This window comes from Sus scrofa, chromosome 3 (assembly GCF_054392235.1).
Source record: "Sus scrofa isolate SSC_HxYL_T2T_F1_AM1 chromosome 3, Sscrofa_HxYL_maternal_Yorkshire_Landrace_v2.0, whole genome shotgun sequence".
Classification (NCBI taxonomy): domain Eukaryota; kingdom Metazoa; phylum Chordata; class Mammalia; order Artiodactyla; family Suidae; genus Sus; species Sus scrofa.
Window position 1 is genome coordinate 109,083,909 of NC_139385.1, and position 17,261 is coordinate 109,101,169.

General features: G+C 38.8%; 1 protein-coding gene across 9 annotated transcripts in view; it reads left to right on the forward strand.

Annotated features, from left to right (window-relative positions):
- The window catches only part of THADA (THADA armadillo repeat containing), a 324,726-nt gene that overhangs the window by 17,206 nt on the left and 290,259 nt on the right, over positions 1 to 17,261 (forward strand). For all 9 annotated transcript variants that reach the window (XR_014842042.1, XR_014842043.1, XR_014842044.1 and 6 more), the window contains 6 exons: positions 280 to 500; positions 1,517 to 2,214; positions 4,075 to 4,226; positions 5,689 to 5,844; positions 6,798 to 6,920; positions 11,498 to 11,621. Coding sequence is in view for 4 of the 9 variants with exons in the window: in XM_085019406.1 (XP_084875532.1) it covers positions 280 to 500; positions 1,517 to 2,214; positions 4,075 to 4,226; positions 5,689 to 5,844; positions 6,798 to 6,920; positions 11,498 to 11,621 (1,474 nt within the window). In the remaining 5 variants the exon portion in view is untranslated. The remainder of the gene's footprint in view (positions 1 to 279; positions 501 to 1,516; positions 2,215 to 4,074; positions 4,227 to 5,688; positions 5,845 to 6,797; positions 6,921 to 11,497; positions 11,622 to 17,261) is intronic.

Below are 17,261 nucleotides of genomic sequence, written 5' to 3' on the forward strand. Positions count from 1 at the left end.
TGGCATATGGAGGTTCCCAGGCTAGGGGTCTAATTGGAGCTGTAGCTGCTGGCCTACGCCAGAGCCATAGCAACTTGGGATCCGACCTGCATCTGTGACCTCCACCACAGCTCACGGCAACACCAGATCCTTAACCCACTGAGCAAGGCCAGGGATCGAACCCGCAACCTCATGGTTCCTAGTCGGATTTGTTAACCACTTAGCCAGGATGGGAACTCCTGGATTTATATTTTGAAGTATCTCTGGAATATATGTATCAGCTCTGTTGTATTTTTCCAGATCAGTAGTGTACTTCTCCATTCTGTGGACTGCGCCAGTGTCCCCGAGTGGCTTTGGAACTGCTGCAGGAGCCTTTGCGGTGCTGATGTCTCCCAGACAGCTCTCTTATTCCTGTGTCAGGGGACACTTACAATGCTGGACTGGCAGGACGGGAGGATGGGCACCAGCGGGGAGGCCCTGCTCTTGGATACTGTGCATGTTTTGTTCACCTTGAATTCACAGTGAGTTGTGATGCTATGGTCTCATATTTTGTTTTGCTTGTTGGACATTTAAAAGATGGCAGCTAAGCCAGCTTACTTAGTAATTCAGTGAAAAGTGGTCAGGATAATCTTAAATGAAAAGGGAGATGTGTAGGAGGTGAAAGTAGAACAGGAGAGGATGCGATGATGGAGAGAGAGAAAAAAAAATTGATAGTGCAGGTTAACCGGTAATGAACATTCGTAAAGTTAATTTTAACAATCCCTAATGCAGCATTTTAAAACAATTATAAACATTTCTGTGTGTAATGCTTTAAAGTTTAGGAATAACTTCAGGAAAGGTAATTAAGTGTGATTCTCATATGTCTGATAGATAGGAAAGGAAATCTCATCTGTTGAATGGGTAAAGTGAAGCTTAGAAAAATAAATGCTTTCCTAATAGCATATTGCTTTTGAGTACCTGAGCCAGGACTGTAATGAAGTCTTCTGACTTCTTTGGATTGTCTTTTGTGTTTTTTTTGGTGTAAGTTGTTTATATTTTAAAGTAATTTTAAAAATTATTCTTCATTGTTTATTTTACAACAGCTTTATTGAGATGTAATTTGAATATCATATAATTCACCTATTTAAAGCATGCGTTTCAGTTTTTTTTAGTGTATTTACAGAGTTGTGCAACCATCATAGTCAACTTTAGAATGTTTTCATTACCCCCAAAAGAAACCCCATTCCCTCTAACGTATGTGTACCCTAGGCCCTCAGTATATTGTATAACTATCAATACAATCAAAATAATGAATATTTCCATCCCCCTCCAAAATTTTCTTGTGTCTTTTTTGGATTAATTTTTATAAAATGGGAAAGTTCATATATAAATTTGAGATCTGTTTTGGCTTTGTAATTTTTCAGTTGTAAATTTAATAATCACTCAATTTTCTGATCATTCTTTATATTTTGTATTTGTAAAATCTAAATGATTATGAAGTGAAATTCCTCCTACTAGTCAGTGTATAATAATAATGACATTGACATTTTTTCTATAGGATCAAGGAGTCAACTCTGGAAATGTTTCTCTCTAGAATTTTGGCATCTTGGACTAATTCAGCCATACAAGCCCTTGAATCAAGTTCCCTAAGCCTAAAGGACAGTCTGAATGGGAATTCAAGCATAGTAAGGAGACTTTTGGAGTATGTCTATACCCACTGGGAACATCCATTGGATGCTTTGAGGCATCAAACTAAAATCATATTCAGAAATATTCTCCAAATGCACCAGCTCACTAGAGAAGAGTCAGGTTCAGATTTGGCTGCCGATCGTTTCATTTTTGAACTGACTGAGAGTCTTCTGCAATTGGAATGGCATAGTAAGGGAAAGTACACTTGCCTTGGTTGTTTAGTCGATTACGTAGGAATTGAACATATTTTGACATTAGCTAAAACCATTCCATCGCAAATCTTGGAGGTGATGGGGGACCAGTCCTTGGTGCCTTATGCAAGTGACCTCTTGGAAACCATGTTTAAAAATCATAAGAGTCGTTTGAAATCCCAGACTGTCGACAGTACTTGGATTGACAAATGGCATGAGACTTGGGTTTCTCCTCTCCTCTTTATATTGTGTGAAGGAAATCTGGATCAAAAATCTTACGTGATTGATTATTACTTGCCAAAGTTATTGAATTGCAACCCCGAAAGTTTAAGCTATATGGTAAAGATTCTTCAGACTTCTGCAGATGCTAAAACTGGTAAGGAAATGAATTTTTGTTTTTAATAATTTCTAGTTCGGATGCTCAAGTACCTAGACAGATGTTGATCATTCAGTTTAAGTATTCACCATTTCTAAATAGTGAAGGAGGCTGTTACCGATAGAGATTTCAGATTGAAACGAATGTTCCTGTGCCTGGCTGAATAGAGGTTTTTGGCTGAAGTTATTACCACAGCCTAAGGATTGATTCCAGTTATGATTATGAATTTCTCCTTATTACTAGGTTTTAATTCATTTTGCCAAGTTGTTATTTGTTATTTGGTTGTCGGACTAGAGTAAAAGTTTATGTAGTTTGTATAATTTGCTTATTCAAGTGATTGAAACAGTAATTAAAAAATTGTTTTAGGCAAGATTAAAGACAGGTACATGGGCAGTAGCAAGTATTTGTCTCTGGGAAAGGGATAACAAATTTAGAAGCATGACCTCAAAAAAAAAAAAAAAAAAAAAAAAACCCAAAACGGCTCTCTGTATTCATTTAGAATAGGCATAAACATCCCATTGAAACTCAGTAACTGTGAAAGAATCACTGCATTGAAGCATAATTTAGTAACTAATATGTAAAATGATAACACTGAATCATATGTAAATCTTAAAATTACTACATTCTGTTTAGCAAAGCAGGAATATGGTACCCCACATCACATTTTAAGAGTATTTCCAACCAAAATTTAAGTTAAAAACTTTAAATACTTCAGAGTGAGCCATTATTTATTTAATTTTTAACACCAATCTTCCTTGCTTTTTTGGTAAGCCATCTAAAGTTGAGTACCTATGAATCCGTTCAGAGACTTGACAGTCTTTATTTTATTTTATTTTATTATTATTTTTTCTTTTTTTTTTTGTCTTTTTGTCTTTTGTTGTTGTTGTTGTTGCTATTTCTTGGGCCGCTCCCGCGGCATATGGAGGTTCCCAGGCTAGGGGTTGAATCGGAGCTGGAGCCACCGGCCTACGCCAGAGCCACAGCAACGCGGGATCCGAGCCGCGTCTGCAACCTACACCACAGCTCACGGCAACGCCGGATCGTTAACCCACTGAGCAAGGGCAGGGACCGAACCCGCAACCTCATGGTTCCTAGTCGGATTCGTTAACCACTGCGCCATGACGGGAACTCCGACAGTCTTTATTTTAAATCAAGGTGTCTTGAAGTTGTCTGGTGGCCTGAGGGTTAAGGATCTGACATTGTCACTGCTGTGGCTGGTGTTTGGTCCCTGGTCCAGGAACTTCCGCAGGCCATGGGCGTGACCAACAAAACAAAACAAAACAAAACAAAAACGGAAAAACCCCGCAGAACTTCAAGATGTTCTCGAGCCAGAGATCCCTGTCCCCTTAAAAATGGCTGATGTCACGGCCTCTGAAAGCATCAGCTTCTTTGTGAGTCCCTCTTAGCTTCTTTGCTAAGAAGAAACTGTAACTCCAAAATAGGCAGAGGTTCAGTATTTATTTTTAGAGAAATAATGGTTTTTCCTGTTTTTTTGGCCAAAAGTCATTTTAATTATTTTTATGGTTTTAAATATTATCCACTTGATTTTTCTCCTGACTGGCATCTTGGCTTATTTTCTGTCAAATAAAAAGTAAAAATATTAGCCAAAAATTATGACTTCTTTAAGATAAGTAGATTATGCTTACGGAAATTATTGACATACAAACTATTAAATCCTTTTAAATAATGATTTTATAGTAGGAACACTAACTCATGTTAGAATTTAGCTTAAAATATGATTTTTATTTCTTGAAATGTAATGTTCATAGGAAACACGAGAATTATGGTAGTTGTTAAATAGCGGAGTGGTAGTATTTATTACTGTGCTTTTGAGACTAGAGTAATCGTTTCCATCTTTAGGGTCTTTTGATAGTAGAGGGGCTCTGGGAGCTTTGATGGCGTGTCTACGAACAGCTAGAGCCCACGGACATCTTCAGTCTGCAACTGATGCCTGGAGGGACCTTGTGTCCAGTGCCAGAATAAAGCAAGGCTTAATTCATCAGCACTGCCAAGTAAGTACACAAAATAACTGGGAACTCATATGTGCAGTAGTTCCCTGATTCTTCTGTTCATTTAGCAGTGCGATAGAGAGGCCGCTGTGTTATGCCCGGCAGTATTTTAAGGCATCCATAAGAAGGATGAATAGAAAGTGAAGAGAGTAGACATTCAGGCTAATTAAAGTTTAGTTGAGGGAATAAGAAAACCTGCATAAGACTACTGGAAACTCTTAGAGGACAGTATAGATACAAGTGTACCGTTATACATAAGGACTTGGGAGGCTCAAATGAAGAGGTTGATCTGAAGGGGTGGTTGATTAGAAAAGTGTTAAAATGATCCAAGGAGGGCAAATCCTGGCGCCCACTCAGAATAGAAGGTCACAAGTAAACAGGGGCTGGAGGGTGAAGAAAGACGCCCTTTGTAGGAGTTGGGTAGTTTGTCCATTTTATGGACACTTCCAGTGCTAGGCTGAAGACTTTAGGTTTTATCCAATTGATAACTAGGAACCAGGGCTGCTCTGCCTTCAGTCAGAAAGTGGCATGAATGGAAACAGAGATGAGTTTCCAGAGTGGGAGCAAAAAGAAACCAGGAGACCAGTTAGATGTGTATGATGGTAATCAGAGAGTGATACGTCGTGGTCCTGGGGCAGAGTGGTCACTGAGAAAAAAGAATGAAGTTGAGTATTACTGTGAATTAAGAATCTTTAGGATTTTTGACTTTTTTGTTTTTTTAGGGCTTGCACCTGCAGTACATGGAGGTTCCCAGGCTAGGGGTTGAATCGGAGCTATAGCTGCTGGCTTATGCCACAGCCACAGCAATGCGGGATCCGAGCCAACTCTGTGACCTACACCACCGCTCACAATAATGCCGAATCTTTAACCCATTGAGTGAGGGCAGGGATCAAACCTGCGTCCTAATGGATACTAGTCAGATTTGTTACCACTGAGCCATGACAGGAACTCAAGATTTTTCACTTTTATAAATACTTAATTTACATGTTCAATAGAGTAATTTTATAGGAAATAATCACTGGATCTTTGGGATTAGGGAACCTTTTCTAAAGCACATATGGTAAACTGATTTTTTTTTTTTTTTTTTTTTTTTCCGTCTTTTCTAGGGCTGTACCTGCAGCATATGGAGGTTCCCAGGCTAGGGGTCTAATTGGAGCTGTAGCCACCGAACTATGCCAGAGCCATGGCAACTCAGGATTCGAGCTGCATCTGCAACCTACACCACAGCTCACGCCAGCAACGCCAAATCCCTAACCCACTGAGCTAGGCCAGGGATCGAACCCGTAACCTCATGGTTCCTAGGATTCGTTAACCACTGTACCACAATGGGAACTCCTAAACTGAGATTTTTACAGTTTGTTTTTTTCCTCCTTTGGTAGCCTGTGTAAGTAATTGAATACATCAAGAGGTTTAAGCTTTCCTATTTTATTGAAAAATTAACATTTTATTGCTTGGTGTATTTTAGGTACGGATTGATACATTAGGCTTGCTTTGTGAAAGTAATCGAAGCACAGAAATCATTTCCGCGGAAGAAATGCAGTGGATTCAGTTCTTTATCACATACAATCTTAACAGCCAGTCTCCAGGAGTACGGCAACAGATTTGCTCTCTTCTTAAAAAGGTAGAGTTTCTCAGCAGAAAGTTTAGGAAAGGGGTGCACTTTGCTATGGAAGTTATTTTTATTTTTTATTTTTTTTTTGTCTTTTGTCCTTTTAGGGCCACACCTGCGGCACATGGAGGTTCCCAGACTAGGGGTCTAATTGGAGCTGTTGCCGGCCTACACCGGAGCCACAGCAACGCCAGATCTGAGCCAAGTCTGCAACTTCCACCACAGCTAATGGCAATGCTGGATCCTTAACCCACTGAGCGAGGCCAGGGATTGAACCCGCAACCTCATGGTTCCCAGTTGGATTCGTTTCATCTGCGCTACAACAGGAACTCCTGGAAATTATTTTTTAAAAGAGCTCAGATTTGGGGAGAGTATGGGAATCAGGGTCATGGAATTGGACCGCCACAGCTCTTTATGGTCCTTCTGAGAACTGTTTGTTCTATGATTCCAAAACGTTTACATTTGGGATTAAAATCCAGAGTGAAAAGTCCTTTCACTTTGATGTAAAATATCATACTTTGAGCTCTTTTTTTTGAAAGAAAAAAATCTAGCTCTGGAGTTTTCAGAGGGTAAGATATTTTAAGAATACTTTGGTAAGAGGAGGATGGATACTTTTGTATTTTTATAGTTTCTATAAGTGCCTTGAGAAAGGTCATTATTGACTAATTCAACTTGTATTAATCACCTGACACATTTCTGGACTGAAGAGTTAGTAGAATATTGAGTATATTTAAGTTTATGCTGACCTAAGGGAAATAGAACTGTGGTTTAATAATTGTATATTCTGGTTTACAATAATATTTTATTTTGGGTTTTAAAAAAGTAACTGTTGAGAGTTTAAAAACCAGTGCTTCTCTTGTCTGTAGTTTTAGTCTAAAGAATTGAGAAAGTTCTTCCTTTGCCTTCCAGGCTGAGGTTTGAGGTTAATGTGGCTCACATATGCTTCATTTTTCTGTTCCTCAAAGTTGTTTTGTAGGATACAGGAAAGTTCTCAGGTGCTGTATAAACTGGAGCAAAATCTATCCAAACATGAACCAGAGGATGAGTTAACGCGACAGCACCCTTCTGTTTCTTTGCAGCAATATAAGGTAGGTAGATTTCTAGATGTATGAATTTTTAAGAAACCTAAAACAATTATGAATAAACATTCAAGGGAAATAAATGGAAGCCTCTTGGTGAGTAGTGTTTCTCTGTTTATTCCTTCAAGGGAAATTTTACATATTCCTTTTGGTGCTTCATTACTTCTCTTGAGGTAGCCTGAGTTGTAGAACCAGTCCTGGGCTGGAAGTCTCTTGCAGAATAGCTTTAATAGGCTAAACTTGATACTTTACAGTTCATATGGGCCAGATGAATTTGGTACTTTAACGGAAAGGTAATTGCCGTCCCAGAATTCTTCTCCCCTTCCCCAGGGTACCTGTGCATGACTGCTTCCCCTTTCGACTAACATGACTTAGAGTGGCTTGATGTTACTGCCTCCTGGACTGTGATACAATTATATAGCTTCCTCTCTGTCCTGTCTTGGAGTGAGCTTGAAGAGTAGGGCTGGATTTCAGGGCACTGGGTTAATGGCATGGATGAAACCCTAGATATAGCAGCTCCAGTTTGGTCCAGGGCTCAGCTTGACAGCCTTAAGTTTCTGTTCATCAGAACAGAATGAGCTTTTCACTAGTGTCTTACTCCAAATCTATCCTCTCAGAAGCAGATGCGTATTTTCTCCTAAGACCCACATAGAGGACAGAACTCGTTTTTTATTTCCTTTAGGAAAACAAGTATAATGATATATTAGAGCCATGACATACTACCTACTTAAGGTAAAAAAAAAAAAAATCATCTAAAGAAGAATATTCCAATACAAAGGCTGAACTATGCTTCATTTTTGTAAAATCTCAACAATAAAGATAAGAAAGTCGCAATCTAAACTTTAAAGATATAGATTTAGTTGTGGAGTTCCCGTCACGGCACAGCAGTCAACAAACCTGACTAGCTTCCATAAGGATGCAGGTTTGATTCCTGGGCCTCACTCAGTGGATTAAGGGATCTGGCATTGCTGTGAGCTGTGGTGTAGGCTGGCCGCTATAGCTCTGATTTGACACTTAGCCTGGGAACCTCCATGTGCCCCTAGTACGGCCCTAAAAAGACAAAAAGACAAAAAAAAAAAAAAAAAGAAAAAGATTTCGTTGCAATTCTGCCACTGACTACTTGGCTTACTTTAATGAGTCTGCTCTGCTCCGCTGTAAATAGGATTAGTAACCTTTCTGAAAAGGTTGGTTTTAGGATTAAACAACAAAACTTTGTAAACTCTGAATCACTCTAAAAATCCTTGTTTGGCATCATTAAAACTGACTACAGTAAATGGAGCTCCCTTGTAGCTCAGCAGGTTAGGAATCCAGCATTGTCACTGCTGCAGCTTGGGTTGCTGCTGTGGTGTGGGTTCGATCCCTGGCCCAGGAACTTCCACATGCCATGGGTGTGGCCAAAAAGAAAAAAAAAGTGACTAGAGTATATATTGAGTACTTACTGTGTGTGTGTTTTTAGCCTTCTTTTTTTTTTTTTTAGATCATTGCTAGATCTAAGAAAACTTCTCTTTTGCTTGTTTTTGCAAGGGGTAAAATGACATTTGTGAAGTCTTAGTTACTTAGATACACAGAACCAATTTTTGTGAATTGACATTCTAAATTTTCCTGTCTGTGTGGTTTCTTAGCTCATGCTTATGAATATCTATTTTTTGAAAACTAGTCCTTTAGAATCTTTTTTTCTTTTTTTTTTTTTTTTGGCTTTTTTTTTTTTTTTTGCCATTTCTGGGACCGTATCCGCGGCATATGGAGGTTCCCAGGCTAGGGGTCCAGTCGGAGCTGTAGCCACTGACCTACGCCAGAGCCACAGCAACGCCAGAGCCGAGCCGCGTCTGCTACCTACACCACAGCTCACAGCAACGCCGGATCCTTAACTCACTGAGCAAAGTCAGGGATCAAACCCTCAACCTCATGGTTCCTAGTCGGACTCGTTAACCACTGAGCCACGACGGGAACTCTAACTCCTTTAGAATCTTAATCTGAGTCAGTCTCACAGTTCTGATAGTTTCTCTGAACTGTGGTCTCCTTGTGGCTTTTGGATATTGCAACTTTGCAACTGTTTTATCATCATCATTAGTATAGTGGGTATCATAGGCAGTGTGAGGTAACCTCAGTGCCAGTCAACAGACTAAGTCCTAGGGAAGAAGAGGAGGCAGAGAGTTGGAGAGGGTGTCTTCTAATCGAGTGATGGAGGTTATTTCATACCTAAATGATAGCTAGAATACTATAAATATATTAGAGTACTTTAAGGTACAAAGAGCTTTATATCTGTGTTCTCATTTAATCTTTATTGACAAAATTGTAAGATAGGCATGGTTATCCTCACTTAACAAGTGAGACAAGTGAAGCTGGGAAAAGCTGAATAAACACACTATCCAAGATTCTTCAGCCAGGAAGTGGTAGAGCCAGACTCCACTCCAGATCTGCTCTTGACAACCACATCTGAATAGTTTTTCCCCCTAGTACCAGCTTGAGTGAAGGCTCGGAGGTAAGAGAGTACAGGGAGGATTTGGAAAATGGTGAATTCACTAGTGTGAGTGACATGTAAGATACTCGAAGGACAGAGGCATTGAGAATGGGAAGTGAGTTAGAAAATCAAGTTGGGATGGGTCATAGAGAGTTTTGAATGCCAGGCCAAGGTGAGCCTAGAAGCCTCATGAGGAGCCATTAAAAGGGCCTAGGGCCTATGTTGAGCCCTTAGTGTGTGTATAGGACACTGAGCTCAGGACTAGGAACATAAACATCTAAACTATGGTCCCTGCCTCCATTATGGTTACAGCCTGATTGAGGGAAAGAAGAGCAATCTCTAACAATATAATTGGCACTACACTTAAGAGAATTCCTAAAGGGTGACCTTGTCCTTTAATGTGAATACTGTCCTACGCACTTATAATTAAAACTAGTTTAACTAGGATATTTTCAATAGTTACCATATTCTTTTGAAACCCAATAGAATTAATAAACTAATTAACTCTTACTTAGGGCTTATAAGGGCCTATAGGATAAATCCCCATGGTTGTATGTCCTTGACCAAAGACATGAATATAGGGATCCTGTCTAAAGACAGTGGCACAAGGGCTGCTTATATGTTGTTTAGTTACATATATGTGTTGTCGAGACATAGCAATATATGAGAGGCTTGAGAATCACAGCGTTTCCTTATAAGTGTTTTTTTTTTTTTTTTTTTTTTGGTCTTACAGACTCATTATTATTTTTAATTAGAGGAAGAAAACTGTCCTAGATAAAGTATTTCCCACATTGCTTCTTTTTACTGCATTTTACTAAAAGTTTTCATTTTTAATCATTTGTATAAACAAAAAGGCAGAATAGGAATCTCAAAGGGGCAGATAGAAGAACATGGAATAGTTGGGTCTTTGTTATGAATTGTATCATTATAGCCAGATATCAAGTACTGTATTTATCGTATTTATCAATGTATATTGGTATTTCCTTTGTCATTTAAAAAACTTTAAAGTATGTATACCTTTGAAGAAAGGTGAAGAAAATCAGTATTTATACAGCTTTAACACAAGTCAGGACAGAATGCATCATGTTTTATCAAAAAAATGTTTTTTTCTAGTCTGGTCTACAATTACAATTGTACTTTTTGTTGTTTTTTTTCCCTTTAACTTAAAAAAAATTCAGGTATAATTGACGTATTTAGTTTCATGTGTATAACACAGTAATTCCATACTTTATTGGGACATGATTGCCACATGAAGCGTAGTTAACATTTGTCACTGTACAAAGTTACAAAAAGGAATTCCTGCTGTGGCACAGTGGCTTAAGAATCCAACTCAGCAGCTCAAGTCACTGCTGAAGTGTGGGTTTGATTCCCAGCTAGGTGCTGTGGGTTAAAGGATCCATAGCTGTGACTCAGATTCAATCCCTGGCCTGGGAACTTCCATATGCCATGGGTGCAGCCATAAAAAGAAAACAACAACAACAACCAAAAAACCCAAAGTTACAGAAAGCTTTTTTTCTTAGCAACTTTCAAATATGTAATATAGTAGTATAAACTGTAGTCACCATACTGTATATTACATCCCATGAGTTATTTATTTTATTTTATAACTGTAAGTTCGTACCTTTGACTCTGTTCACCCACTTTGCCACCTTCTCTACTCCATCCCTGGCAACCACCGATCTGTTCTCTGTGTTTATGAACTTGGTTTTTGTTTTTCAAAAAAATTATTTTTGGTTCCACATAAAATGAGATCATACAGTGTTTTTCTGTCTGACTTATTTCTTTGTTTATCCATCCATTGACACTTAGGTTGTTTCTGTATCTTAGCTATTGTGAATAATGCTGCATTGAATATGAGGGTGCAAACATCTTTTTAAATGAGTGTTTTCATTTTCTTCTGTATTTTTTGTTGACTTTACAAAGATAGGATTCATTGAAGTCATGAGCTCATGGTCAAGGGTGCCAATCTGAATTGTCAAACAAAGTGCAAGTAGTATTGTTTTAAAGAATCTTTTCTTTCTTAATTAGAAAAAAAAAATCCATTCTTTAAAGTGATACCAGTGCTACTTTGAAGATAACCTATTATGAGTTAGCTCAATTTGACTTACTGTACTTTTTTCCTTAGAATTTCATGTCATCTATTTGCAACAGTCTTTTCGAAGCATTGTTTCCTGGCTCTTCCTACCCGACTAGATTTTCAGCTTTAACCATTTTAGGCTCAATAGCTGACATTTTTCCTGTGCCTGAAGGTAAGTTTTCAATAATGTTTGGGGAAAGAATTTGTTTTCCTGCAAAACATACTTTTCCAATATTTTGTTTTAGTTGAAGTTTCAGGTTTGTTGTCTTTTGTTTAGATTCTAATGGGAGGCGTTAGTCTCAGTATATACTTCTTATTTAGACAGCAAAGTCAGTTTGCTAGTAAGGGACATAAGGGAGAGAAACTTTTCAGTGATCATTACTTGCCAACCCCAAACTGCAGCTTTCATGGGTTATGCTTATTATAGAAGAGTTGCTGTCCTCACCTCCCTGATTCATGTGTTGCTGTTTTAGGATAGTGCCCAAGCTGTTCTTTCTTTCTTTTCTTTTTTTTTTTTTTTGTCTTTTTCTAGGGCCGCATCCTTGGCTCATGGAGGTTCCCAGGCTAGGGGTCCAATCAGAGCTGTAGCCGCCGGCCTACACCACAGCCACAGCAACATGGGATCCGAGCCACGTCTGCAACCTACTCCACAGCTCACGGCAATGCTGGATCGTTAACCCACTGAGCAAGGTCAGGGATCAAACCTTCAATCTCAGGGTTCCTAGTCGGATTTGTTAACCACTGAGCCATGACAGGAACTCCCCAAGCTATTCTTTAAAAATTAAAATAATAATAGTTTCTGTTATCTATAACATTCCTCAGTGAGTCCTTGTGGTTAAAATGTGGTTTCCCTATATGTTATCTGTTCTATACGTCTCAGTCAGGTTTCGGAAAGGCAGTATAAAGAAGTCATTTCCAGGCATTCTTGTTTAATCATAACCTTTGTTTCTCCTTCTGTGAGGTACTCAAAACGATGAATATTTAACTTCCTTCTTTGAGCCGTTTTATTTTCCTGTTTGACGAGAAATGATTATTTTTCTCCCCGTACATGAGTATATATGTATTTCAGTGTGGATTTCTCATTTGTGCCCAGTCCTCCTTAACTGCAGAGAAACAGGAAAATGCCTTGCTCTTTTGGAGGCAATGACCAAAGAACCCAGGGAGCTTTACACCATAGTTGGATTTTTTTTTTTTTAATTTAAATTTTCAGGTGAAGTATAATTTTTTGGCAGGGAGATTGTTATTTGCTGTTAATACAGGCTTGCTTCATTTGAAGAAAACCATTTTTTTCTTTAAGAAAAACCAAGTTTTTGTTTTGAAAAAGTTGAAACCCATAGCGAAGTTTTAAGAATAGTTCCGTGAACTAATAGCAAAGTTTCAAGAATAATTCAGCCATGTACCCTCTACCTAGATTCGTAAGTTATTATTTTGCCATGTTAGCTTTATCTCACTCTTATTAATTTTCTAATCCCAACACAATGATCGAATTCAGGAATTAATGTTGATACAGTGCTGTTATACAGAATCCATATTCAAATTGTACTAGTTGTCTGATGAATGGCTTTTTATAGGGAAATTTTTTTTCCCCACAATCTAGGAACCAATCCAAGATCACACATTACATTTTGTTGCTGTGTCTTGAGCCTCTTTCAATGTGGAGAGTTTCCTATTTCATGACATTAACAATTTGGAAAAATGTATCTCAGTTTGAGTTGGTCTTATTGTTTTCTTATGACTTGATTCAGATTATGCATTTTGGGCAGGAATACTGCATAAGTGATGTGATGGTTTGTCTCATAATTCATGATCATAAGTTTGATCACCTGATGAAGATAAGTGTAGTAGGCCAAAAAATGATCAAGGAACTCACACCGAATCCTTAGTATCTATGAATGTGAGCCTTACGTAGAAGGGGCGGGCTTTGTAGATATGATTAAGTTAAGGATCTTAAAATGAGATAATCTTGGATTATCTGCATGGGCCTAAATGCCACTGCAAGTGTTGTTACAAGAGAGAGGCAGAGGGAAATGTGACGAAAAGAAAAGGAGTTACTGTGTCAGTGGAGGCAGGGGTTGGAGTGGGGTGGCTATAAGCCAGGGAATGCTGGCAGCCACCAGCAGGGGAAAGAGGCAGGACTGAGTTCTTCCTTGGAACCTCAAGAATGAGCATGACCCTACGGACACCTTGGTTTCAGACTTTTGGCTTTCAGAACTGTGAGAAGATAGATTTCTGTGGTTATAAGCCACCAAGGTCATGGTAATTAGTTACAGCATCTATAGAAAATGCACACAGGAGTAGCCATCAGTTTAGGGAATTTCAGTGGTGCTACAGCTGAATTTAGAAAATAAGGTTTTACGTGAGAGTGATCGATTATCCATTTAACAAAAAGTCTTCTGTACACTTACTCTATTTATAGTTGCATCTAGGTATATGGAAAAAAACTAGGCTGAATTATATTGGTAATTTTTCAATTGAGAGAATAGCTTAATATATTTGAATGTATTGTATAAATGAAAAACGTGCATCATCTTCCCAATGAATGAGTCATAGACTTTGGCAGTGATGGATGTCACGGTAATGATGTTAATTAAGCAGCTGGGAAGTGATGCAAATAGAGTAACCCATGCTGTATCCATTCACTGTAAAGGAGGCTGGAGAGGCCGGACTGTGAAGTACAGGATGGGAAATGTGAATTCCTTTTTCGTTGCCTTTTTTTGTTTGTTTTTTGTTTTTGTTCTTGTTTTTGTTTTTGTTTTTTTTGGCTGCACCATGCAGCAGCTTGATGTGGGATCTCAGTTCCCAGACAAGGATTGAACCTGGGCTGAACCAGTGAAAGTACTGAGTCCTGACCACTAGACAACCAGGGAACTCCCTGTATATTTATTCTTCATCCTTACTTAAAGAGTATTAATGTAGGCTTTTATATTATTTCATAGAAGAACTGTGATCTGGGATTAGTAAAATTTTTTTTTTTGCCTTTCCTCAAGTATGTCCTAGTGCAAGAAGAATAAGGCATATGCATCTATCTCATTTGGAATCAAATGTCACAGTATTCATAGTAAGAAATTGGATTCTACTAGATGAAAAGGGTTTGTTCAGCAAATATTTATTTAGTGCCAAGGATATGCAGTGTACAAAACAAGGTGCTTCCCAGTCTTTAGCTTAGATTTTAGTGACAGGAGGTAGTGGTAAATTAACAAGTAATACAAAGAATTTCACATAGAGATAAGTGATATGAACAAATATTTCAAGAAGAGAAGGTCAGGGGAAATAAAAGAATGCCTGGGAGGTTGGGAGTACTAGCTGTTTGATGCAATGGTGTCAGAGAAGGCTTCCCATTTGTGCAGAGCTCTTTTCTTTTTTTTTTTTTTTTTTTGTCTTTTTGTTGTTGTTGTTGTTGTTGTTGTTGCTATTTCTTGGGCCGCTCCCACGGCATATGGAGGTTCCCAGGCTAGGGGTTGAATCGGAGCTGTAGCCACCGGCCTACACCAGAGCCACAGCAACGTGGGATCCGAGCCGCGTCTGCAACCTACACCACAGCTCACGCAACACCAGATCGTTAACCCACTGAGCAAGGCCAGGGACCGAACCCGCAACCTCATGGTTCCTAGTTGGATTCGTTAACCACTGCGCCACGACGGGAACTCCTGTGCAGAGCTCTTAAACAACCAATGGATTAAAGAACAACTCACAAGGGAAACTAGAAAATACTTTAAGAGGAAAGAAAACAAAACCACAACTTATCAAAATTTATAGGATGAAGCAAAAGCAGCACTAACAGGGAGATTTATAACTATAAATGCCTACACGAGAAAAGAAAAAAGATTTCAAATCAGTAACCTAACTTTATACCTCATGGAATTAGAAAAAGAAGAGCAGATTTAACCCAAAGCTACTGGAGGAAGGAAGGAAGTCATAAAGATGAGAATGGAGATAAGGGAAATAGACAGCAGAAAAACAATGTAGAGAATCAACGAAACCAAAAATTGTTTTTTTAAAGATCACCAAAATTGACAACGTTTTAGCTGTGCTGACTTTTTTTTTTTTAAGGAAAAAAAGGGTACAAATAACAGAAATAAAAGTAGACACATTTCTACTGACCTTAACAGAGATAAAAAGGGTTATAGACAACACCGTAAACAATTGTATTTCTAATAAATTAGATAAGGTGGATGAAATGAACAGATTCCTAGAAACATAGAAATTGCTGACTCAAGAGGTATAAAATTTGAACAGACCTATAATAGATAAAGAGATGGAGTTAGTAACCAGAAGCCTCTCAGCAAAGAAAAGTTTGGGGAGAGTGGCTCATACTGGTATATTCTACCGAACATTTAAAGAAGAATTAACACACTCCTTATCAAACTTTAAAGAAATTGGAAAGGAGGGAACATTTCCTAACTCATTCAACGAAGCCAGCGCCAGTGTCGCTCTGATACCAAAGCCAGGCAAAGATAACCACATCAAAGAAAACTACAGCCTGTATCTTTTATGAATATAGATGCAAAAATTCTCAACAAAATTCTATTAGACCAAATCCAACAGCATCGCAGGAGTATTATACACCAGGACTAAGTAAGTGGAGTTTACCCCAAGAATACAAGAGTGTTTCAATAAGAAAAGATAGTAAATTTAATATAGGACATTAGAATGAAGGGGGAGAAAACCCTTGATAATCTCAATCAGTGCAGAGAAAGAATTCACAAAATTCAACACCCTTTCAGATAAACACTTAGCAAACTAGGAATAGAAGAGCACTTCCTCAGTATGATTAAAGGGACATTCATGAACAGCCCATAGCTAACACCATATCCAGTGGTGAGAGACTGAAAGCCCCTTTCCTATCATCAGGAACAAGGCACAAATGCTCATTTTCACTGCGGTGTACTAAGAGTTTTAGCCAGAGCAGTTAGGCAAGAAAAAGAAATAAAATGTGTCTGAACTGGAAAAGAAGCAGATTTGAGCAGAGAGGTGAATGGATTGACAAAAAAGGTCATTAGCAATTTCACAGGGTTGGGCTAATTTGTTAAGATTAAATAAGACACTCGGAGTTCCCGTCGTGGCGCAGTGGTTAACAAATCCGACTAGGAACCATGAGGTTGCGGGTTCAGTCCCTGCCCTTGCTCAGTGGGTTAAGGATCTGGCGCTGTGAGCTGTGGTGTAGGTTGCAGACACGGCTTGGATCCTGCGTTGCTGTGGCTCTGGTGTAGGCTGGCAGCTACAGCTCTGATTCAACCCCTAGCCTGGGAACCTCCATATGCGGTGGGAGCGGCCCAAGAAATGTCAAAAAGACAAAAAAAAAAAAAAAAAAAAAGAAAAGAAAAGACACTCACATGCTGATTTATATTGAACAACATTTCTCAAGTTAAACGGAGGAATGTTTTCCAGTATCATGAGAGGTTAATGTTAAATGTTGCTCACATTCTGCTAGGAAACCCATTATTCCCACAGGGTTAGTCTTTTTTTTTTAGGGCTGCACCCGTGGCACATGGAGATTCCCAGGCTAGGGGTCAAATTGCAGCTGTAGCTGCCAGCCTAGACCACAGCCACAGCAACATGGGATCCAAACCAAGTCTGTGGCCTCCACCACAGCTCTCGGCGATGCCAGATCCTTAACGCACCAGGCAAAGCCACAGATTGAACCCACGTCCTCTCGGATACTAGTTGGGTTCATTACCACTGAGCCACAATGGGAACTCCCCGAGAGGTTTAGTCTTAATTTAACAGTCAAATGGATTTGGTGACTGCCATCACTCTTTAGTGATAGTTTTTCTGTTCATTTCTTGCTTGGCTGAAATTCATCTTTTTTGAG